The 24,077-nt window shown below is 39.1% G+C and overlaps 1 protein-coding gene across 1 annotated transcript in view; it reads right to left on the bottom strand.

Moving 5' to 3' along the window:
- LOC123498022 (condensin-2 complex subunit G2-like) overlaps positions 1 to 24,077 on the bottom strand; it is a 25,405-nt gene extending 1,328 nt beyond the window's left edge. Inside the window, 26 exon segments of the mRNA XM_045245096.1 lie at positions 84 to 265; positions 366 to 509; positions 767 to 898; positions 1,040 to 1,221; positions 1,471 to 1,664; positions 1,851 to 2,007; positions 2,010 to 2,070; positions 5,474 to 5,647; positions 5,980 to 6,108; positions 6,855 to 6,980; positions 8,342 to 8,568; positions 9,262 to 9,321; positions 10,459 to 10,590; positions 10,760 to 10,982; positions 11,863 to 11,986; positions 12,618 to 12,769; positions 13,225 to 13,356; positions 14,735 to 14,908; positions 15,783 to 15,965; positions 16,349 to 16,645; positions 17,608 to 17,768; positions 19,426 to 19,546; positions 20,320 to 20,499; positions 21,933 to 22,027; positions 23,455 to 23,723; positions 23,961 to 24,077. Coding sequence (XP_045101031.1) covers positions 84 to 265; positions 366 to 509; positions 767 to 898; positions 1,040 to 1,221; positions 1,471 to 1,664; positions 1,851 to 2,007; positions 2,010 to 2,070; positions 5,474 to 5,647; positions 5,980 to 6,108; positions 6,855 to 6,980; positions 8,342 to 8,568; positions 9,262 to 9,321; positions 10,459 to 10,590; positions 10,760 to 10,982; positions 11,863 to 11,986; positions 12,618 to 12,769; positions 13,225 to 13,356; positions 14,735 to 14,908; positions 15,783 to 15,965; positions 16,349 to 16,645; positions 17,608 to 17,768; positions 19,426 to 19,546; positions 20,320 to 20,499; positions 21,933 to 22,025 — 3,740 coding nt within the window. The 5' untranslated portion in view covers positions 22,026 to 22,027; positions 23,455 to 23,723; positions 23,961 to 24,077.

Raw genomic sequence — 24,077 nt, 5'->3', positions numbered from 1 at the left:
ATCTTGTTATATCTATCAGAGAATTCAAACACGACTCAAACCACAGTGTCAAAACAATGAATAATACGAGTAGAAGAACTTACTTATAAAGATTGAGTGGTGACTCTTGGTCTGCTTCTTCACTTTCCTTCTCAGGCAAAGCAACTGCTGATATAACACTATTTGCTGCTACTACTGTCTGCTTCAAGCTGTAACGGGAAATCTTGCCACTGTCTTGCAGCAAAACTTCAAGCAGGTGACAGGCAGCAAGTAGAGAGGTCATGTCCTGGGGAACAAAAATTTCCACAATTAACTTTTCATTCTTAATCTTTCACGATGCTCATTTCTTCATTTTGTGCTGTTGACAAATTCTAGTGACCACTTACATGAATATTAGTGGAGAGAAAGTGACTGAATGCATCCATTACTACTATGGAAAGTTTGCTCTGCTTCTGGAAGGTCCCCACCAGCAGAGCAACAAAACCTCCCAAATGTTGCACACATTTTGCTTCCTTATCCACTCCATTGTTCTGAAAATCATTGGTGTTATTAAACTATGGGTCAAGGAAAATGTTGATGTATTTTCATTTTTCAACATGAACTTCAAAGAAATCAAATTTTCTTATGTATAAACCATTAATTTGTGATAATTTGCTGAGAGAGAGAGAGAGAGAGAGAGAGAGAGAGAGAGAGAGAGAGAGAGAGAGAGAGAGAGAGAGAGAGAGAGAGAGAGAGAGAGAGAGAGAGAGAGAGAGAGAGAGAGAATCATACTGTATATCAAATCAACCTTTTCTATCCTCCAGCAAAGATGCTCCACCACACAAGACATCAGATGTTCCAGCACATATCTCTGGTCCTGTCGAGAACGCTGCCCAATGCTCATCAAGAGATGCACTAGTGTGTTGTTCAATTCAGATTGCTGCAAAGTTTAAATAAGAAATGAATAATAATAATAATACCATCCAATAACAAGGACTATGGGAGTCAACCAATCAGTCTAAGTTTGAGAAATTAATCATACAGTGACAGTGTAGTGTGGGTATGCAGCAGTCACAAGTACCTGAGGCAACTGGTCATGATGCTTGAAGTAATCTGACATAGATGATATGCAAATGTTTGCAAGCTGGCAGCCAGTGATGAGAGTCTCATCCCTTTCTTCTTCCCTTGACTCATACACCCACAGAAACTCATAGCTCTCCTGCGCCAGACATAGACCTTCTTCCCAGAAGAGTCCATTGCTATCTGTCAGATATATTGTATTCAAGGTATACAAGAGTTAAAGGAGAGTGTATATGTATTCTATTACATAAAAGATCAGAGATTTCTAAAATTTGACATAAAAACTACAGCCAATGGATTCTGTTTCTCCTGCATCATCCTAAATCTATATTGGCCATTAATTTTCAACATAACTCAATCAATTCTTAATTTCATTTTCTTTACATCTGTGATGGGATTAGGTTCTTGATACAGTTGAAATTAAAATTTTACCTGTTTCTATGAGGATCTTAAGAAAATCATTCAGCATATATACAAATGGAATATTTGCTGCTCCAATTATGAGCAGGTTTGTGCTGGATGTGACAAGACTCTTCAGCAAAGTGGTGATGATGGTGAAGGCTTCCTCTGTGTCCTGAAGCTTCCTTTTGCCTCCATTCTTCTCTCCCAGGTAAGGCACTAATGTACTGCAGAGGAAAGGTCATGTCACTTTGGTTAATTCATTCAACTCAGAAAACTAGACATGATATGGAAATACTCAAAGCCCACCTATTATGAAGGAGATTTTGGAATCAATTTTGTCAGTGTTTTTTTAAGCAAAGCCTCAGGAATAGACCAGTATACACAAAACATATGGAAAAAACCACCTTTACCTTGTGGCCCACTCCAAACACTCTAGGACACAAGCTGGACTGTCAAAGAGGAGGCTTTCTGTCTCCTGTACATTACTCTGCTTCCCTGGTGGCTCCTTGGGGGGACTGTGATGACACACCACTACCAGCCGCAGGTAGAGGGACCAACACTCACACAAAATGTATCACAGCATAAGTCTGACAGTTCCTCGTTATGAAGTAACCGTTCAGTAATCAGGTCCTGAAAATCAACGACTATTTATACAAGTACATAAATACCTATGAATTCTGAATTATTGATGTATAATTTGTCCTTTGTCCAAATTTGTGAATAAAGACATTTACAAATGTCAATACTTAATACGTAAAGATACATCAAATAGAAAAATATAACCAACTTGTTTGTGATCTGCAATAAAAAAATCAATCAATATAAAAAATAATAAATAAATAAACAAATAAATAACTAACCAAATAAATAAATAAGTAAATAAATAAACAAACAAATAAATACATAACAATAGTGCATCCTTAAATCAAGATTAACTTGTACTTGTTAGTTGTATTATTAAAATTTCTACATTAGTAAAATTCAATATTCTCTTATCTTTCCCAGTGTGTTTAAGGAATACAGGAGCATCCCGCGTCATGCACCGCCGCTATATGCTTTGTACAGGCTTCTTCATCTCCCTCAATCCCCATTTGGGTTTTGTTTTCCAGTCTATATTTATTGATCCACGGTATACTACATATTTTCTTTTAATGTATCTTAATTAATGACTTATACAGTACTGTACTGTATATTTATCAATTAGTTTATGAACTTTAAAGGTAGAAAATGCTTATTTTACCACAGAACTAATAAAAATCTAAAAATATATAAATGCCTATTGACCACAGAAATTCTCTACTATATAGTACAGGTATCCCTTGGTTAACGATAGGGTTACGTTTCCCAAAAACAGATCGCTAACCGAAACGATCGCTAACTGAGGGATTTGAAATTATCAACTACATACATGTATTTCGCGATGCGTAAATAAACGACACTTTCTATGTTGTTAGTTGTTATTTACACCTTTAGAATTGGTAGTACTTACCTTGAGGAGTGGATGTGATATGCGTAGTGTGTTGTTTTGTGCCCCGAGGGACACAGGGCCTTGGAGGATTAAATCTCATCATGCCCACACCGACCCAAACTCGGTCAGCTGCTTCAAACCCTTCAAATTCTTGAGAGAATACGTTTTCCAGTGGGGGTGGGTCATCCAGGCTCTCCTCATCGTCACTCAAGGTTACGGTGGATGTGAAGGATAGATTGGATGTGGGTGGAGTTGTTTTGGAGGTGGATGGAGTTGTTTTGGAAGTGGGTGGAGTTTTTTTCGAGGTAGCAGGACGAACTTTGAAGTACGACGAGATGACTCCTATGGAAGTAGATGGGATTGCTTTTGAGGTGGATGGGGTAGCTTGGGAGGTGGATGGAGTTGCTTGATCGGTAGATGGGGTTGCTTGGGATGTGGATGGGGTTGCTTGGGCGGTGAGTGGTTTGAAGAAAGATGAGATGACTGTCTGTTTTGCCATCCTTTTCTTTGCCTCAAATAGTTCTTTATACACTTTCATGTCATTTTCTATAGCATTAGTCACGCCATTACTTCGGTTTGGGTTGGGGTCATTCTCCTGGAGAAGATGTATGGCCTGGTTAATATGATTAAAAATCTCCTCGAAAATCTTGACGGAGAGGGTTCTTTCAGGCTCCTTGTCCTCCTCCATTTCCTCCAAAGTATTTTGTTTCTCCAACTCCATGAGGTCGTCGTTGGAGAGAGGCTCAGAATGACTGTCCAGCAGTTCTTGTACGTCATTCTCGTCCACCTCATTGAAGCCTGCCTTATGGGAGATATGAACGATGTCTTTCCTTACTGCTGTAACATCGACAGGGACTTCCTGTTTACGTTCCACGCACTCAGGCCACAAATTACGCCAACATCCATTCATTGCCGACTTGGACACCTCCTTCCATGACTCGTCGATGTTGTCGATCCCCTTTTTAATGTTATAATCCTTCCAAAATTGTTTCATGGTCGGCTTGTCAGGGGTGTCAATGCAGGCCAACAGCTGTTTCATGGTGCGCCGCTGGTAATAGGCCTTGAAAGTAGCGATGACTCCTTGGTCCATCGGCTGGATGAGGGCAGTTGTGTTTGGGGGCATAAACATGACCTCAATATTATCTGCCCAGTCATTCATGCTCTCTGGGTGGCTGGGGCGTTGTCACACAGCAAGAGAAATCTGTTAGCAATGTTGTTTTGGGCAGCATATTCTTTTAGGAATTTGGAGAGGTATCCTGTCACGTAACTTTGCATGATAACAGTCGTCATCCACCCTTTTGTTTGCCTTCCATACTACGGGCAAATATTCCTTAATATAGCCAGACAGAGCTCTTGGGTTTTGGGAATGGTAAATAAGGCATGGTTTAAGCTTAAGATCACCAGCGGCATTCCCCCCCACCAATAATGTTAACCTGTCTTTAGATGCCTTGAATCCTGGTGCCGACTTCTCCTCCTTTGCTATAAACGTTCTCGATGACATCTTCTTCCAATACAGGCCTGTCTCGTCAAAGTTTAGAACCTGCTTGGCTGAATAACCTCCTTCCTCGATGCGCTCTTTAAGCAAAGGCTTGAAGGCGTTTGCAGCGGTTGATCCGAACTCGCTGCCTCCCCACTAACCTTGAGGTTGTGTAGACTCCCACGATGTTTGAAACGTTCAAACCACCCCTTACTGGCCTTGAAGGACACTGTCTCGCCTATGTTGAATTCTGGTTTCAGGTCCTCCCACAGGCTCAGTGCCTTAGTAGTAACGAGTTGGGTAGAAAGAGGCATGCGGCGGTGTGTGTGGTCTTCAATCCATAGCCTCAGCAAACGTTCCAATTTTTCCATAATCGGTTCCCTGTTACGAGTTGTTGTGTGTTTGTGCAGGTTTGTGACTTGGTTGGCCTGCTGCTTCACTTGTACTTTTTCTGGAGAACTGTTGATACAGTTGATTGAGATAAACCAAGGGCACGAGCAATAGAGTTTACCCCTTCACCACCCTCATGACGAGTCACAATGTTCAACTTAATATCAAGGCCAATGCTCTTTCTCGATTTTTAGCCTTATCTCCCGGTGGAGAACAATCGTTGGGTCGCTTGGAAGCCATCACTAAGTTCACTTGATCACAAATAAGCACAAAAAGAAGTTTAGAGCGAGCGTGATAGAGTTGTTGTTGCACAATCAAAACAGCGGGAAAGACTGTGGTGTGTTTACTGCACGGGCCGCGGGTGGATGGAGGCGCTGCGATCGCGATTGCGATCGCGATTGCGATTGGTCAATCCGATCGTTAACCGAATTTTGGCGATCGTTAACCAAAAAATAGGGATTAATTTGGAGGGATCGTATGAGCGAAATATCGTTAAGTAGTCGATCGTTAACCGAGGGACACCTGTATACACTAAAGACATGAATTTACATATATCATCCAAAAAAAATTTGCAATGTACTGAGCACACAATATGGCTAGGGATTGCTGTAACTCTTTCTTCAACATGTGTGGTGTTTTTAGTTAGTTATATGAATCTTTGAAGTTTATCACAATCTTTGCTGCCACCAAACACTGACCTTGATTTTATTGAGGTCCTGCACAATATCCAGTAGGTGTGCCCTGTGTCTCTGCAGCATGGAGACTCTGTTAATCGGATGTTCCAGGATGTGACAAAGAATGTGTAATGCCACCTGGGGTTTGGGGGTGCTGGTCTCACAGAACCTCACTTGCCGTCTACTGTGCCTCCGTTCCTGCCAAGGTAGAAAGGGAAGTCAGTGTGTTCTTACCCCCCATTCTCCTTTGTACACAAAAGAAGAAAGAGAGAGAGAGAGAGAGAGAGAGAGAGAGAGAGAGAGAGAGAGAGAGAGAGAGAGAGAGAGAGAGAGAGAGAGAGAGAGAGAGAGAGAGAGAGAGAGAGAGAGATTCTTACAGCCACCTCTCTGAGAACATGCATTACATAGATCGTATAGATTGTCATCAGATAACCCTTTCCATACTCCAAGCATAATGCATCAAATATTATGTACACACTATAAATGATTTACCCTTAAGTGTGATGCAAGTGTCCTGCAACACAGCTTACCTTACTACTTATAGTTAAGCCACTCTTGAAGCCTTCCTCCAGCCACTCAGAGAGTAGTTCCAGCAGACTATCTCCATGTTTCCAGTTACACAGAGCATTAACAAAACTCTTGTATGAAGTGTCCCCTCCCTAGGAAGATGCAGCAATGTCAGTAAATATTTCATCTGTTCTTGGAATATTACTGCAACATTGCTAAAATTCTTAATTCTCTAAGAAAACTTTGTTATGTAAAAATAAGGACAGTTCTTATTCCTAAACATCCTTTTACAGAAAAACAGTAAGGTGCACCATAATAAGGACATATACAATTCCCAATTTCCATCCCAATGCTCTCAACCCTTCTAATGGCTGCTGGAAGGGTGCAGGCCATGACCTGATGGTCTATCAACACCATTTGGAGAGTTTTGGCAAGTATTGTCTGCAAGCCTCATAGTATATAATACTTGACACTATCAGCACCATCAATCCACAAAGGCCTCACAACCATACAACACCATCTCTTCAAATCTTCACCACCTTCTACTTTGTTTGAAGTGTAGTAACCAATATCTAAAATTCACACCTGACTCTAAACTGCTCATAATCTAATGCTTCAAGGTGGATTTTATGAAAAATTTCACTAAACATATTCATCTACATTTCTTGGCTATTAGATTTGTAAAAATGATCTAATCACAAATAATGATAAAGATTTCTAAAATGCCACAGGAAAAGTTTGGTAGTCAAAACAAGCTGTATGTGTATATCCCCTGCCTCACCACACACTTCCAAGGGTTATATCATACTCTATCTTAACACCTTGATTTCTTACACAAATTAAGCATCAACTTGAAAGTGAAGTAATTAGTTCACAGACAGCATAGCCAAATACTTACAGACACAACTTGTTCAACTTGAACCATCTTGAGCTGGGACATGCAATGTCCTACCAGAGTAGGCACCAAGGACTTGGGTAAAAAGCTTGCAATATAGAGCAGTGTCTGTGAAGCATCAGCATTACCCTGCCACAAGCAAAAGTGAACAATGTTTAGTATGTCACTCCTACCATGAGGGTGAGACAAGTTTATCTCCACATTATTACTTTCACTGATTCAAAGCAAAAAAAAAAAATCATGTGAATTACAAATGCTTGCCATATTTCACAATGTTCTTTCACTAATATTCACACATCTTCCCCATTCTTGTTATTTATAAGAAGTTTTCCTTATAGTTTCATATGAAGTGCATGAAAAAAATATAAATAAATAAATAAATGAGAAATAATACTTCTGAATTCAAAACTAAGTGCAAAGTCATGCCTTGATGATCAGTGCTGTGAGTGAGCAACCAGGTCCAGCCTTAATAGATGATTACCACTGACTAAAGGTTACAATGCAGATGTGGGCAGTATTACAGATAGCATTTTTACTGTGGATGCAGATTTCTGATGTATCTGTACTACACACTGGAGTAACTTTGTGTTTAGTGTACTTGGTGATTTATAACAAGTGGAATAATGAAGGATCCTCAGGATAAAATGTTTGTATGAAAATCAGTTTTGGACTGGGAACAACTTTTCTAAATTTCAAATGTTGCCACAAATAGGTTGAGCCATATGAAATGTCATGGGTAGTATCAACATTTCAATTATGAGAGAACTTCCACTGAATAAGATCTGGACTCTGGATTGCCTTGATTTCAATGGAGGGAATGTTAAAACAAATCCTATATTCTATAAAGATACAAGTGTACTGGTCGTAGTAGAGAGTGGGAAGCCTTAAGATCCTCATTTAAGGAGCCAGCATAAAAATCCTTATACTCTGCACTTGAGAGATGAGTGACGAGGGAGATGCTAGGACGCGGCTCTGTGCAGGCTGTCAGTTGAGTTCACATGGTTTCCCTAGCTCCTACGTAGGCCATGTGTCAGGTCACATAGGGTAGTGGTAGAAGTGCTCAATTGGTGACTGGTGCTCATTGTGTACCTTTTTGTTGTAAGGGCATTGCCAATGATAGAGAGAGTGCAAGTATATTTTTGTTACTTTTCATCATTAAGTTTACAATTTTCTTTATCCCGTTAGCTTTGACTTGTCCCAGGGAAGACAGAAAGGGTACATGGTCTGTACCTGGTACTTGGGACCAGTACACTGGTGCTAGGGACCAGTACAGTGGCAGCAAAATTTTGTGTTCCTGTCCAGTGGTGGCAACAAAAATAAGTGCCCCTGTACACAAGCTTAATTTAATACAAGGACAAGAATTGCTGTGTAGGTCTGACTGTTTCTTGCAGTTTCCCTTATTTTCTTATGTAACTCACAACACTGTACAAATATCTACTATGAAAGATGTTCTAGTAGGAGGGATTTGATTCAACATTTCTGTTCCTCACCTTGAAGTACTTGAAGAAATGTTGATAGTTCCTGGATAGCTTATTCCTGAGAGCTTCCAAGTACTTGTTATTCTCAGGCTTAGCCAACCTGTGAGCATTGGTGGCCCACAAGATGCCCACTGTATCCAATATACCACACAGTACATCTAGGTTGTCTAAAGGGGACACCTCATCCTCCTCACTCTCCTCTTCTTCCCCTTCTTTTTCTTCATCAGCTCCAGCAAGGACTGCAAAAGACCATGAATCTATTAGTACCATAAGCCTGTATAATCAAGAAGTAAATCTACCATCCATGTTATCTTGTATATAATAATAATAATAATAATAATAATAATAATAATAATAATAATAATAATAATAATAATAATAATAATAACAATAACAACAATAGATATATAAGAAATTAGATGATTGCATAAATCAAAAGTGGCATATCATGAAGTTTTATATCATCAGCAAGTTGAAATTGAACAATAAACAGTATGACAAGTGGTCTCCAGTCCACTTGATGGCAGACTATGAATGTTGTGCTACTGCCACCCAAAATCAATTCTTCTTTAAGTATTATTTCTTATACATTGGACTGAAAGCTTTACTCACAGGTAGTTAAGAGAGCATATATGTGTGGTGCATGCCATGGATACATAAGAACATCCCAGCAAAATGGGAGGGTAAAATACCAAAGTATGCAAGAGAATATACTAAGAGAAAAGGCAGAATATAAGGAGACTCTTCCATCAGTCATTGCCTTGTGAAATTCTTAAAAATAGGTATCAGATACAGAGCTGTAAGTATGCACAATAGGTCATTCCATCATCAGTATAAAAGTGTTCATGATAGCATGTTGCTTTCTTACTGCTTAAAATGTTAACTTACCATTCCCTTGTCTCAAAGTAATGCCCTGACACACAGACAGTTACCTTTGGAAGTCTCAAAGTCCTTGCTAAGGATGGAGGTCTTGCTGCTCACTGTCCCATCAGCTGCAACACATGCTGGTTAGTAACATCACAGTTCCTCTTCACACTGCACACCCACACAACACCAATGAGGTCTCCAAAATTAGTGGCTTCCCAAGCAATTATCACACATACAAAAAAAGCTAAATAAATAAATAAATAAATAAAATAAACAAACAAATGAAAATAGTAAAATGCATAAACATATGAAAAATAAAAGAAAAAAATATAATTAACCAAAATTCAATTTAGACTTTCATGCATAAATAAGCTCAGTGCAGACACAGGCACATGTGCATATAAAAAAAAAAAAAAAAAAAAAAAAAAAATACATTTACACATGCACATCCAAAAACCCACATTGTAAATATGAAACCAAACAATAAACAATATGTAGAGTAAAGCAGGTGGACATGCACAACTGCATTTCATGAAGCTAGCCTTTAAGCAATAAGCACTTGACAGGTTTATTATAACTATGACTATGAAAATGTAGTAGTATTTCAATATACAAAATCATCAAGAACTACTGAACATAATGTAAAATTGATTATGTGATGATACAAGGAACCCCATGGCTGCTGATGACATGACACACTGAAAATGTGCCTTGTGATAAAAATAATATTAAGTTTGGCAGCATTGTTTGCAGTTAAATAGTTCTTTCATTTGTGGCTTTTGTTGCTACGAAGAAAAGTATAAAGCTACATAGAGAGAGAGAGAGAGAGAGAGAGAGAGAGAGAGAGAGAGAGAGAGAGAGAGAGAGAGAGAGAGAGAGAGAGAGAGAGAGAGAGAGAGAGAGAGAGAGAGAGAGAGAGAGAGAGAGAGATAACAAGAGAGAGAGAGAGAGAGAGAGAGAGAGAGAGAGAGAGAGAGAGAGAGAGAGAGAGAGAGAGAGAGAGAGAGAGAGAGAGAGAGAGAGAGAGAGAGAGAGAGAGAGAGATAACAGGCCAGAGATGTAAGACTGGGATGAAAGACAGAAATAGTAAGCCTACAGTTAATAAGCCAAAAGATATACAGTTTACTCTGTTACAATCTGAAACACTTCTGATGCTGAGCATGTAATGTCACTTTTAAAAACTCACCACAATCTTTCTTAGGACAAAATCATTGACAGAGACCATCCAGCTTCCTGACAGCACTGAGTTGTACTGGACTTACCTCTGGCAGCATTTTCTTTATTACTGGTGGACACTACGGATTCCCGTTCACACCTCCGGCCACCTCTGACGGATTGTTGTCTGCGCCGCTTCCCAGAGTCATTCTTGCCACTATCTTCACTGGATTCATTTTCTATAGAGGCATCAAGACAACATACATGAGATAATGATCACTTATACCATGGGAAGAAAGGTATGTAAAAGTAATACAGTATGAGTACCTGTGTGTATTGAAATATAAAGCACACAAAAAATTTCATTAAAGAAAAACATCAACACAATCTGAAACCTAAGTAGTTCACCTTCATCATCAGACTGCTGCTGTTGTTGTTGTTGTTGTTGTTGTTGTTGTTGTTGTTGTTGCTGCTGCCGATGCAATGTTATGTGATTGGAGAGACACAACCACAGCAACAACATGAAGTGAACTACATTGGGCAGGCTGATCATGGAGCCAGCATACTGGTAAAACTTTCTAGCAGCCATGCGGTTCTCCTCCAGCAGTGACAGTGAACGCTGCAGAAGTTCCTGTCATCGAAATAAAACTTATTCAATGAAAAATGTTCTTGGTAATTCAATTCCTGGTAAATGGATTGAAGATTTAATTTAGTACACTTGCTTTGGAGAGAGAGAGAGAGAGAGAGAGAGAGAGAGAGAGAGAGAGAGAGAGAGAGAGAGAGAGAGAGAGAGATGGGGACGGGGAAAGAATGTTTAAGAGCAAGGAAGAAGGTAGGGCAAAGGTGAAAGGATGCTGTAGTGAATGACAGCAGCTCCCCAAAAAATAAAAAGATAAATAAATAAATAAATAATAAAATAAATAAATACAAAAATAAATAAAATAAAATAAAAAAATAAATATATAAGTAAATAAGGCACCAATAAAAAAAAAATATAGGTAGAAAAAAACTGTTTCATGAAGTAGGGAACAGTGTGTCCATGATTCTTAAAAAGTAACATATAGACAACAAAATGTTCTGGGGAAGTAGAATTGGTTCCTGAGACTCAAAATGACAGCCATAAGTAGGAAGAGACCTTAAACTCTCATGCATGCCAAAAAAGACAAGCCATGAATAAGAAGAGCCCTTAACCCTTTCAGTATTGTGATGCATTTCCCTATTTATTCTGCTTACTATTTGGTGACTTTCCACAGCATCAGAAACTTATGTGGGGGTTGAAATAGTGAAGACTCTGGCCACTAATCTTCTAACCTCCAAAAACCCTTCCTTATATAGATGAAATGGTCTAATCCTACACTAATCTTGTGGTAAAAATATGTCCCAGTATTGAGGAGGTTAAAATAAACACTCATGTATGCTCAAAAAGACAGCCATGAATAAATATGAAGACCTGAAACCACCCAGCACTAACACCCAATCAGTCCCTCAGCACTCATTCACCCTTCCACTACCTCATCACTCTTGCTGGCGGGATGGAAGGATGACAGCAGGAGGCGGGAGACATGCTGAGCCACTTTAGGGTTGTCCAGCTCCAGGCGATGCAGCAGGTGAGGTACAGGCACAATGTCCCAGTACCTAAGGGCAGACAGTGGCCATGTGAGTCGAAGATCAAGGTACAGATCCCACAAGCTAAGTTTGTAAACTACCTTTCCTGTGCAGAAGCCAGCCCAGTCATTGAACTCAAGCCAAATATTCTGTTGTTTATTATGTGCATCGCTAAAAAAATGATTATACCAGAATATTTCAGTTTATAGATATACAATAGGTAGTTCCATGAGAGAGAGAGAGAGAGAGAGAGAGAGAGAGAGAGAGAGAGAGAGAGAGAGAGAGAGAGAGAGAGAGAGAGAGAGAGAGAGAGAGAGAGAGAGAGAGAGAGAGAGAGAGAGACGGGGGTGGGGGTGGGCGGAAGGAATGAGGCCTTTGTCCTGCAATTGGCTTACAGAAGCAGCTGCTGCTGGTGATAATGATGACACAAGTAATCAAGAACCTGTACAATCACAAAAAGATATCGATAAATTGGAAAAGACTAGCCATAAAATGCCATGAGATTCGTCTTCCATATTAGGAATGAAGTGGACATGAAGCCAGTACAACATGAGCATAATTCAGTACAAACACTCCTACACATAGCACAGTACACAATACACTCTCCATCCAATGTCAATGTTCCTTAAAAGACTGAAGCACTTTGCCTCATGGGACTTACTTGAGTGCCTGAGATTCCTTCACCTTCAAGAGCAGCTTTGCAAAGGCTTCCCGCACCCTATGATTAGCATCGTCAAATACATCCCCGAGGCGAGGCAACACCTGGATCAAGAAGGGAACAGCATCTGCTGAGCCCAGCAGCAACGTCAGGCCCTGTTGGACACACAGCAGATAACTATTAATACAGCAACCACAATACTTTCAATTGACAGATTGAACATAAGACTAAGAATACCTAGTAGTCTTGGCTTGTTTAAACATGTAGTTCCCTAGAAATGCCTAACAAGTGTATCTGTAAGTTACTTGTCCATATCAGACTAGTTTATTGTTCTCAGTTCTCTCCACATACATAAACCATGTTACAACACATAAATTCTTCAAACATTTTGTTTTTATTAATTACATTTAACTGTTTGTTCACTACTCCAATGTTCCAAGTTTCAGCAACATACAACACAGGGGGCAACACTATTCCTTCATGCTCTTACCCAGTGTCCTGTGTTTAAAGATTTTCATCAATAATAACGACTACTACCACCACTACTACTACTTTTACTACAACTACAACTACTACTAATAATAACATAAAAGTAACCTGTCCAACTTACCTTAATGACCTGCAGCCGCACTTCTGCTGTGGTAACATCGTAGACCAGTACAGTGAGGAGTGTCTTGAAGATTGCCTTGATCACCTCATTGGGTACCATGATCCAATATTTACACAAGATGTTGAACACACCCTGAAAGAAAGAGGAAGATACACTTCTTTGAGCAACACATACAATAGAGGATTAATTGGTTATACACTACTCCAGAGGTAGGACATGAACATCATGACTCAAATCACTTCACCAAGATTAACAAATGTTTGTCTATTCTTCTTTTAGTTGCTAAACACCACATTACTTTTGTCCTCGGAGTCAAAACTGAAAGAGAGGGAACCCTAACATATTCTTTTAACATGTAAACCAAGATTTGCAACTCTGTATCCTCACCGTCACTGTGGAATCTCCCTTTTGCTACCTTGCCAGTGGTTAACTTTTATGGAAGACAATGGTTTCCTTCACACATCTCATCTGATAATTCAGATAATTGAACTTGTTGTCAACTACATCAACACATACGACTCAGAAGATGGCCTGTCTTTGGAAAGCACAGCTGGGACAAGACAAAGAGCAAGCTGATATGCTGGATGGAAATGATACAGAGAAAGTCAAGGAGACAATGGCATTTTATCTGGATGGAGCCTGTCCCCAACCAAAACAATGCATGCATGTTTTTACTGGGAAGCATGAAGTGGAAACAAAATGTATCTGAGATGCTCCACAAGTGCTTTTTTTTTTTCAGTCTGATCACATCAATGATATAGTCTAACTGCCCATAAAAATAATGGGGAGAAAAAAAAAAAAAAAAATAAAATAAAAAATAAATAAATAATAATAATAATAATAAAAAAAAATAAATAAAAAAAAATAAATAAATTAAAAAATTAAAATAAATAAATAAAAAAATAAATAAAAAACAAATAAATAATTATATTACAACATGAACAAGTAGATCAAGATTACTTTCAAGTGGCACAGTCATTTACATTGGATTACTTGTAAAGCCTTTCAAGCTTTATTAGGTCAGATGTGGGCTATATGAGTCCTTTTTTTTTTTTTTTTTTTTTATACCAAAACCAATGTCAAGGGAATGAGTTGAGATTTTCTATAAACTACTCATCAAAATCCTCAGGACAAATTGTATGACATAAGACCCCTTGTTAAAAAAATTTAAACTGTTTACAAACCTGGCAATAACTTGCTGTACCTGAGAGCATAATGCTGTTCAGAGAAAGACTAGGTATTGAATAATACATTCCAGGCAAATCTGACAAAATTAATATGGGAAAAAAAGTATATGAGCTCTGTACACTTGAAAGAATCAATGGGTTCATACAGGGAGATAAGACTGGTCACCCTAACAAGATTGGGCTACAGTTGCAAAAAGATACACTAGGAGGGAAACACCTGCTCACTACAAAAAGGGAATACACAGTTAACGTGTTACGGCATAAGGCAGCAGGTGGCCTGCTGCCTAGAGACTGGTGAGTGAAGCTAGTGACTGGTGACTGACCTTTACAGCAGTGATGCGGACCAGATGGCACGGGTCCAGCAGCAGAGTCTTGAGAGTGTGGTACTGCTTCTCTAAAAGGTCGCTCTGCTCCTCCTGGCTCAGATTGTAGTTGTTCAAGGGAAAGGCATCACACAACAGTCCAGTGGCATTCATGCGCACATACCCATTGGCTACCTGCAGGCACACCAATCAATGTCAATACTGCAAAAAACTACATTTTATGAGAAAATAACTACAACAAAGATCAAGCATTCAATATATTTCAAAACTCAATAAGAGTTAAGTCATGGAGTTCTGGCCTTAACTCCTTCACACCCATGTGGTCAATAATCACTCCCACACCATCTCTCATTGGGGCTTACAGTTGGCAAAAATACATCGTAAAAGTAGTCACTAGTTCCAGTATGCTGCTCTCGCCTTCAGATTTACCTTCAGGCGCATGTGACTTATCTGAGTGAGAAGTGGAAAGACTGCAAAGATGACCTCATAAATAAACAATGGTTGACAGATGAGGGAATAAATATGAAATCAATTACAAGGACAAGAATTTGTTGATGGGAGTGGTATGAACAATGATGTATGTATACACTGATGCCGTGGTGTGTGGTACTGAATGTATTTTAAGATGTAAAAATCTGTCCTGGTGTGAAGAGGTTAATACCTGTTTAAGTCACACAAATGTACAGTGCATATTTGTATTTAACAAACCTGGTACATTTAAATGTTGCTGAAAAGAGGCAATGTAAAACAGAAATAGTGACCAGTATCTATTCATCAGAAACTCTGAACATTAGTGCACCTTCTGTGTTAGACAAACATGAACCAGTACAGGGATGAAATATAGTGAAATATCTTGGTCACCTATGTGAAGATTCTACTAATTATAAATTACCAGTCATCTATATAAGATTTATTCTTACAATTATAAACAATGAAACGAGAAATGGAAAACAATAAAAATCCCAATTCTAGCTGAATGATATACTAAATATCTCAAGAACTCATGGAATAAGTAATTTCCTAATTAACAGAAACACACACAACTCACAGTGAAGGACCTCCAGAGAATGGGCTGGTAAAGGTCAGTGATGAGACTGCTGGCAGCACGATGGTTCTTGTAGCTGTGGATGTGGTGGAGCAAGTGGTGGAGGTTGGCAGAGGGGCGGGAGGACATGGGATTGGCATGGATGGCAGTGTACATGAGATCCTGTATACACTCCTCCTCTATTGTCTGCAATCAGGTGGATCATGTATTCAGAAAGTGTCCACCCACATCACAATACAGACATGGATGAACCTGTTTCATTACAATGCTATGCAATGTATGGTCAAATATTTTGTCAAGTGGCTAAAGAAATGAAGAGAGAGAGAGAGAGAGAGAGAGAGAGAGAGAGAGAGAGAGAGAGAGAGAGAGAGAGAGAGAGAGAGAGAGAGAGAGAGAGAGAGAGAGAGAGAGAGAGAGAGAGAGAGAGAGAGAGAGAGAGAGAGAGAGAGAATGTGTGTTTGATGAAGGAAAATAAAAACTTATCATGATCCACCAACAAAGATTTTCCAGCGATGGAATTCTACCCTTAAGACCTTAACAAGATTTCAAAGTTCTCCAATGACATGTACCTTCTTTGTGTCTCCCTGGCTGGCTTTCCATGCTTTAAAGTATATCTCTCCGTATTTGGCACTGTGAGCTCGGGTACATTCTGAGATGGCCTGCCTCACTTCCTTGTGCAGTTGTGGTATCAGCGAGGGCCACGAGAACAGCCCCAGCAGCCATTTAATGCCTTCATCACAGTTCAGGAATATTGGGCAAGAGATGCAGCAGGTTAACAGCTCCACAAACTCCTTCTTGTTAGGGTTGTCCAGGTCAATGGTGGCAAGGGCACTGTGTAGCTTCCATAGTCGCACCACATCCTTCCTCTGCACGGAAACAATACCAACGTTTACTTATATGAAGGAAGTCTTAAGTAGCTATCCATGAAGCATGTAAGTTTGACTAAACTAAAGGTGAAAATCTTTTAATGCTGGAACAGCAGTAACTGAATAGAATACCATATTCCAATCACTTGTGCAATAGTATAGACTATATGTAGAAAGAAGCCAGTTATTAAGGCATCCTCTAAGCTCAAAGCTGCATCCCACAGCCAGTACCATTGACGTGAAAAAAAAAAAAACACACACACACACACACACACACATATATATATATATATATACATACAAAATCATTGTGCCAACATATTTTATATCACTCAGCCATTACTTCCATTAATGCACCAAAGACAAAATCTAAATATGCATATAAAGGCAACCTAGAGAACAGATACTATAGCACTTTACATAAGCGAGAATAAATACAGATAAAACAAACCATATTTTGGTTCTGACAGGAACTTTGGAACAAATTATTGTGTATGTCACTACAGTCGTCTCCTAGTCACCCAGCCAGTCTTCCCCATTACGGAGCGAGCTCAGAGCTCATAGACCGATCTTCGGGTAGGACTGAGACCACAACACACTCCACACACCGGGAAAGCGAGGCCACAACCCCTCGAGTTACATCCCGAACCCATTTACTGCTAAGTGAACAGGGGCTACACATTAAGAGGCTTGCCCATTTGCCTTGCTGCTTCCCAGGATTTGAACCCGGACCCTCTCGATTGTGAGCCGAGAGTGCTAACCACTACACTACGCAGTGTGTGTGTGTGTGTGTGTGTGTGTGTGTGTGTGTGTGTGTGTGTGTGTGTGTGTGTGTGTGTGTGTGTGTGTGTGTGTGGTATGTGGATGTGTGTGTCCAGCAAAGCAGACATCAACACCTCTGGATACCAGTGATGATGCCTTCACCATCCTCCCAAACACAAAGATGAGGCTGAAAACATTACCTGGGCACCTTTCCTGGTTGCAGCCTCCAACATATGAGGGAGGACATTGGTAATCACCAGGTCATGTGCCTCTAGTTTCTGCAGCCACCACTGCTCACACAAGGACACGATGGCCAGCTTGACTGAACTTTTAAATACTGTCAGCATCTCGTGCAGCAACACTGCAAAGAGAATGAAAGACTTGATGAAATATCTTGGGTGAAGAATGTCAAAAACTGATACAGTGGAGACTCAATATTCAAACTTAATTTGTTCCAAATGGTTGTTTGAGTATCTATACGTATAAATCAGATAATTTGTTCTAACTTTAGCAAAGCCTTAAGCTTACAAAAATTTCAATATATTTTTTCATAATTTTGATTTGTACTTAATGTAAGAGAAGGCTGGTGATGGATAACGTAGAAGAGGATGGGAGAAGGGTGCAGAGGAGGAGGGAAGTTATTTGTTGGAGGACAAATCACCATATAAAATGCCTGGTAACTTGGTATGATTCCTGTGAACCATCTATTGGAGGGCTGTGGCTCACTAACACTTGCACTCTCACTAGATTCCTTATTTTCACCACTAACAAGCCTCACTGGTGCCATTATAAGTTTCACAATGAAAAACTACAGGAAGAATGCCTAAGAATGTTGTTGTTCTCTCAACTGTGGAGTGGCGGCAGCACTAGGGATGTGCACCGGTATCCGGTATGCCAAAATACTGGTATTTTAGCTTTGGGATAACACGTGCATTTGAGTAATGAAAAGTTCAACTTTTAAGACATTCAAGTACTGAGTCTTCATTGTATAAGAATCATGCAATAGCTGTCCTTCCATATGAAGACCACCTGTCTAGTATTGAATATAGTAACACTGCAAAGATGCATCTAAGTATATACTTGTACCATGTTAACATCCAGCAAATATGCTCAAAGGATAAAGGATGTAACCAACATGAATCTTTATGTGGGAATTTACAATCATACCCATTCATATTCCTAAGATCATTAAGAAAAGTAATCATCCTTGCACCACACTATGTGCAGGTCAGTAGCACAGCAAACATCTCTGTATCAGGGCCTGACAACACAGCTAATTTACCCCTGCTGTACCACAACAAACTCCTCTCCTACACCTGACTGGACAGTGGACACAAGGTAGAACCTCACAATATTTTATTGTTTGCAATATATCGTCAAAAAATCCCCCACGGTAAGAATTTGTCATCTTGCAATAAAAAACGATAATCCCGTTGGTGCCATTGTTTGTGTGCAACCACACACACAGCACAGCTCACATGAAGCAGCATAACAAACATGGCGGAAGGCAGAGCTGAGAGCAAGGAGCTTGTTGCTAAACAAGGCTCCAGCTCAATTATCTGGAACTGGTTTGGTTACAATAAGTCTGACGTGGAGCAAACCTCTGTTATATACAGAGTATGTAAGAAAAAACTGTGACTGCAAAGGATGGTGACACCAGTGTTTTCAGGGCTCCAGCTCAATTGGTAAATTTTATCGTCACTTTTATTGTTATTGGGATAAATGCCAGAAATTATTGTGATAATTTTTTTTGTCCATATTGCCTATCTCTAATTCACACCAAGACTTTCAAGAGTGTCTCTCCTTTCATGCACTCACATTTGCTCTCCACTCTTCCATAGTACCTGCAAATGCTTCCTCGTTCATATGTTCTCTTGACACTGCCCATCCATTCATCCATTAATCCAGACTTGATGTTTATCTAACAACTTCCACATTCCACTCATTTATTCTCTTCAAGTAAATTAGGTCAGTGAAATTACAAAGTAGATTAATCATGCTATCTGGATATTACTTACATGTCATCTCCATCATCTTTCCAGGGATGAAGGTAGTGGCATCCTTGAAGGCACTGATGTAAATGTAGGTAAACTTCACTATTCCTTCAAGTAGCTTCTCATTGTATCTATTTGTAGATTCCTGATGAGATAAGAGCCAGCTGATTAAAATGACTTTCAATGTGCAAAAAATAATCTATTTAGAATAATACTTTATTTTCATTGGTGAAATTTTAAAGATATATTTTCCATGGCATTTATCTTCCTATTATTGTACAGCTCACTGTAGTTATCAATCTAGCATACCAACGGCATAAATAACTAAATAAAGGCTTGAAATTTAGCACTATGCCCACCCTTTTCTGCATACCTGTATATTACCTGCCACAATATGAATATACACACATACACACACACACATGCAAAATAATAAACAAACAAATAAATAAATAAAGTAAAGTAAAAGGGCTATGATCCATTCTAGACTACAATATTCTATAATGGTGTTGTCACATTCAAGCTTCAAAGAATACAAAGAACAGCTATGAAGATTTGCCCTAGTCTTGCTGGTTTGTCACATGAAAAGATGTTAGATTAATTGAGCATGACACCATTAAACAGAAGGAAACAAAATAGCCTAAACAGCAACAGTCATGGAGATCCTTACTACACTATTTGGGTAACTATTCTATGCTAAGAGGGAGAGAAAAAGACTTGATAACATAGAAGAGTGGAGGCATTACAGGATTATCTATATGTGGCAAATCCAAAACGCTAAGATAAAATATCTGAAGAATAGATGCTGGAAGGACACAAAGAAATATACACACACGTGCGAATGCATACAGACAGACAGACAGACACACACACACACACACACACACACACACCAATGCGTTTATAAGCAGCCAATACCTGGTCTTTGTTGTTTGTATCAGAGGCTGTCGTTTCTTCATTGTGAGTGTCATGTTCTGCCACGAAGGCTGTTACTTGGTCATCAGTCCAAGCTTGAAGGCAGCCCCACACATGCTTCACTTCACCACGGCTTAACTCTAACACCACTTCCTCCAGGTCAACAGTCTTGCGTTTCTTCTCCTACAGGAACAAATACAATACTGAGTTACATTCAGCCATGAGTGATCAATTTTTTGCAGTCCCTAAAGTGAGCTAATGTGTTTTATGATGTAGTTTTATAATTAGAGATACGTATTCTTAAGCAGCTTTGTAGATCAGGGTCATCTATTGTTTATTTACTTAGATATAAATGTTCCATGGCTAATGGTTGCAAGTAATCCCTCTTCCACAAGGAGCATGCAGGAACAGATGATTTTTTTTCTATTTATTTATTTATTTATTATTATTATTTTTTTTTTACGGCCTATAGCGCTTGAAGAGTGTATTGGAAGCGCTGTTGTTTCCTCCCATTAGTGGCGCAGGCAATTTTATTTATAGTGATACCCACATTAGGGCCTATATCACCACCCAAGCACATCTACGGTGCAACCACCTGCGTATCATGGTGACATGTAACTTTAAACCATTTGACAAATGGCATAGTTTCAAAGTGGTATGTGGTGGGATTCAAACCTACGCATGGACATCTGTCTGATCCCACGCTCACCACCTCCCTAAATAAATAACACATAATACTTTCATTTCTTTTTACTGTAGTCATGGTCAGAGATCAGCACTCACTTCCAGTTCAGTGTTGCCTCTCAACCGTAAGTCAACTAACTGATCTGCTGACATTCCCCTTACAAAATACACCAACTGATAGTCTTACTAGATCAGTATTGAGGGAAAGGTTCAAAGCACAGTGAACATTGTAGAAGGTTCATTAACGACTGGCTGTGACATTAACACTTTTGCTCCTTTCCAAATACATGGTGGAGTCTTCAATAGTTCAGTTTTTGTACACTTCATGAGCCTACAATCTGACAAAAACACAACTACCTTCTTTCCTCCCTTATTTTTCAACACCCACCACTTCCATCACTGCCTCACCTGCTCATCACTCATTACAGTTGCTTTCACATTCCTCCCTATTTACAAATTACTCTTTTAATCAATCAATGTATATTAAACTTCTTTACATTATAATTATACAAGAGTGTGTCACCTAAAACTTTACCCACTCCTGGCTCTTTCAATATAGTAGGTACTTACAAAATTGTTATTTAATAATATGACTGAAGTATCCATGCATAACTAATATTCATAATTTTTTTTTTTAACACATGAGAAATATCCAAGATAAAGATTGATTTTGTCCATGTTCAATGCACCATGTGTGACAACAGTTATCACTAAAGCCCTCAATTGCATTCTCTAATATATTGGCACCATTTCTTGTTTGACTGACTTGAATAGGCTTTAGTGGAAGTTTAGTAGGGTTTTCAAAGAGTTTCTTTTCATGATTCTAATGATTAGTTGTGGGTTTTGAAAATAGTTCTGGTAAAAAGCCAGAATACAAACATAAAATAAATCTCAATGCCAGATCAGCACAGAGCAAGGTCAGCAATACTTACATGGCCCTGAATGAGGCTGAGGAAAGAAGCTGCCTGGTGTCCTTCCACTGCCTCCAGCAGCTGCTGTTTGGCTGTCATATCTGTAGTAGTCATAGCTGAGGAAAAAACTTGTTCTGAGATTGTGCTCATAGTTGAGGAGAGAAGTTGAGCTGCTGATAGCTGAGGAGAGAACTTGTTCTAAGATCCGTGATGCATGAAATACCTTACTGTTTTCAGACTTCCATACTTCTAAAGAAATATTCAGGAAACTATAGGACTTTTGTGTGTGTGTATATATATATATATATATATATATATATATATATATATATATATATATATATATATATATATATATATATATATATATATATAGAGACACACACAGAGAGAGAGAGAGAGAGAGAGAGAGAGAGAGAGAGAGAGAGAGAGAGAGAGAGAGAGAGAGAGAGAGAGAGAGAGAGAGAGAGAGAGAGAGAGAAATATTCATACTAGCTTCATCCATTCCCTCAGAAGTAAAATCATGTTAATGATGGATTTTCCTCACACTTCCCTGAACAAAAAGCACACTGGTTGACATTCATTAATGAGTTAGCATCTAAATAATCTTGTAGTTTTGCAAGAATGCTTCTCTCTGGGATTGAACAACTAACAGAAGTGATCCTTTCTTTTTCTTGAAAAAGGGTGAAACTGGCAAAGGGTAACAAAACCAATTAGATGCCAGTCTTCAAACAGGACAGGGTCTATAGTTATGAGGGTTATTTCTTTACCTTATTTTTTTTTTTTTTTTTTTTGAAAATCAGGACTATGGTAGAATTGAGAGATAACACTTTCAGGTTGGCTAAATTGCTGAGCAATCTTCTTTTATCAGTAGATGAAGACAAGACTGATCTTGTTCAGTGCATGATCAACATCATGAACTACAAGTGTAACAAAAGAAGGGAACCATAATGGCTTTGATGTAAACTAAGGCTTCTCAACGTGGTCAATATCAACCATGGGGATCGATAAGATCATCCAAGAGGTTGATGAATAACCAGAGGGTCAGTGAATATTTACTGTTAAGTAGATATATAGAACTATATATGTGCATAAATAGAGAAACACAATTCATAGAAACACTGCAATTAGGAATGGGAATTGCAGCGTCCATAATAGCATAGCCAAGCCTCATTAACCACCAATACCATTAGAATAGTACCAATTTACCCATTACTTAGCCAGAGCCCATTCATATACCATCACTGGACAGACAACGAGCTAGGAAACTTTAAGAAGAGGCAATATCGGTGAATTTAAAACAGATTTCTAGCTAATACTTTTCTCAGCCAGACCTGCAATCATTGAGGTGAGGGGCTCCATGTATACCTAAATATCATATCAATCAAAATGAACATGAACCGTAACACCTACATAGAGACTAAAACTCTTTGTCGTATTCAACGATTTAAATGAGACCTCAAATCGATCTGACCAAAGACTCTCAGTAAAATTGTCCAGGTAGGCGTTTGTTAGGCGGGCGAGGACACATCTACTCACTCACCTCTAATTCTGTGCTCCCTCAGGCTGACGACCACCTCCTGCCTTGTCACAGTAGGGCACAGTACCCCATATGTGCTCCAGGTAACACAGGGCTACCGAAAGAATCACTAGCACGGCAAAAGGGCAACGTAAACCACATACAAAGACTACAAACACAAATCGCGGGTTTTCTTCCGTCGCAGATTCAAATTTCGGTCCGTCTTCAACCTGGGACTGTAGTGTACTAGCGAACTTGTTCTCTTTTCACATTTACCATTCTTATGTGTGAGACTGAAAGAAATATTAATATTGTGATAATTTATAATGAATAAAAAGTAAAATACTAGCAAAGTAACAAAAATGTAATTCCTCTACGTCGAGAGGCTCCTATCATGTTGACCCTTGCCGTATTTCACCAGTATCATTACACTGGATTTAATGGAATATACAAACTATATTTTAATAAATTCAAGCTGAAAAAAACAAAGTAAACTTAACCTAGTAACAAAAACAAAATAGAGGGATCACCTTGCCAACTGATGCCCGAGTGTGGGTACACGATGTACCCTGCAACCTGTTTGTGCAGCTCAAGGACATCTGACGTGAGTCACGTGACGTGTGGACGCTGACAATGTGGTTTCACAA

This window comes from Portunus trituberculatus, chromosome 47 (assembly GCF_017591435.1).
Source record: "Portunus trituberculatus isolate SZX2019 chromosome 47, ASM1759143v1, whole genome shotgun sequence".
Taxonomy (NCBI): Eukaryota; Metazoa; Arthropoda; class Malacostraca; order Decapoda; family Portunidae; genus Portunus; species Portunus trituberculatus.
This window is presented reverse-complemented; position numbering and strand designations above follow the sequence as displayed.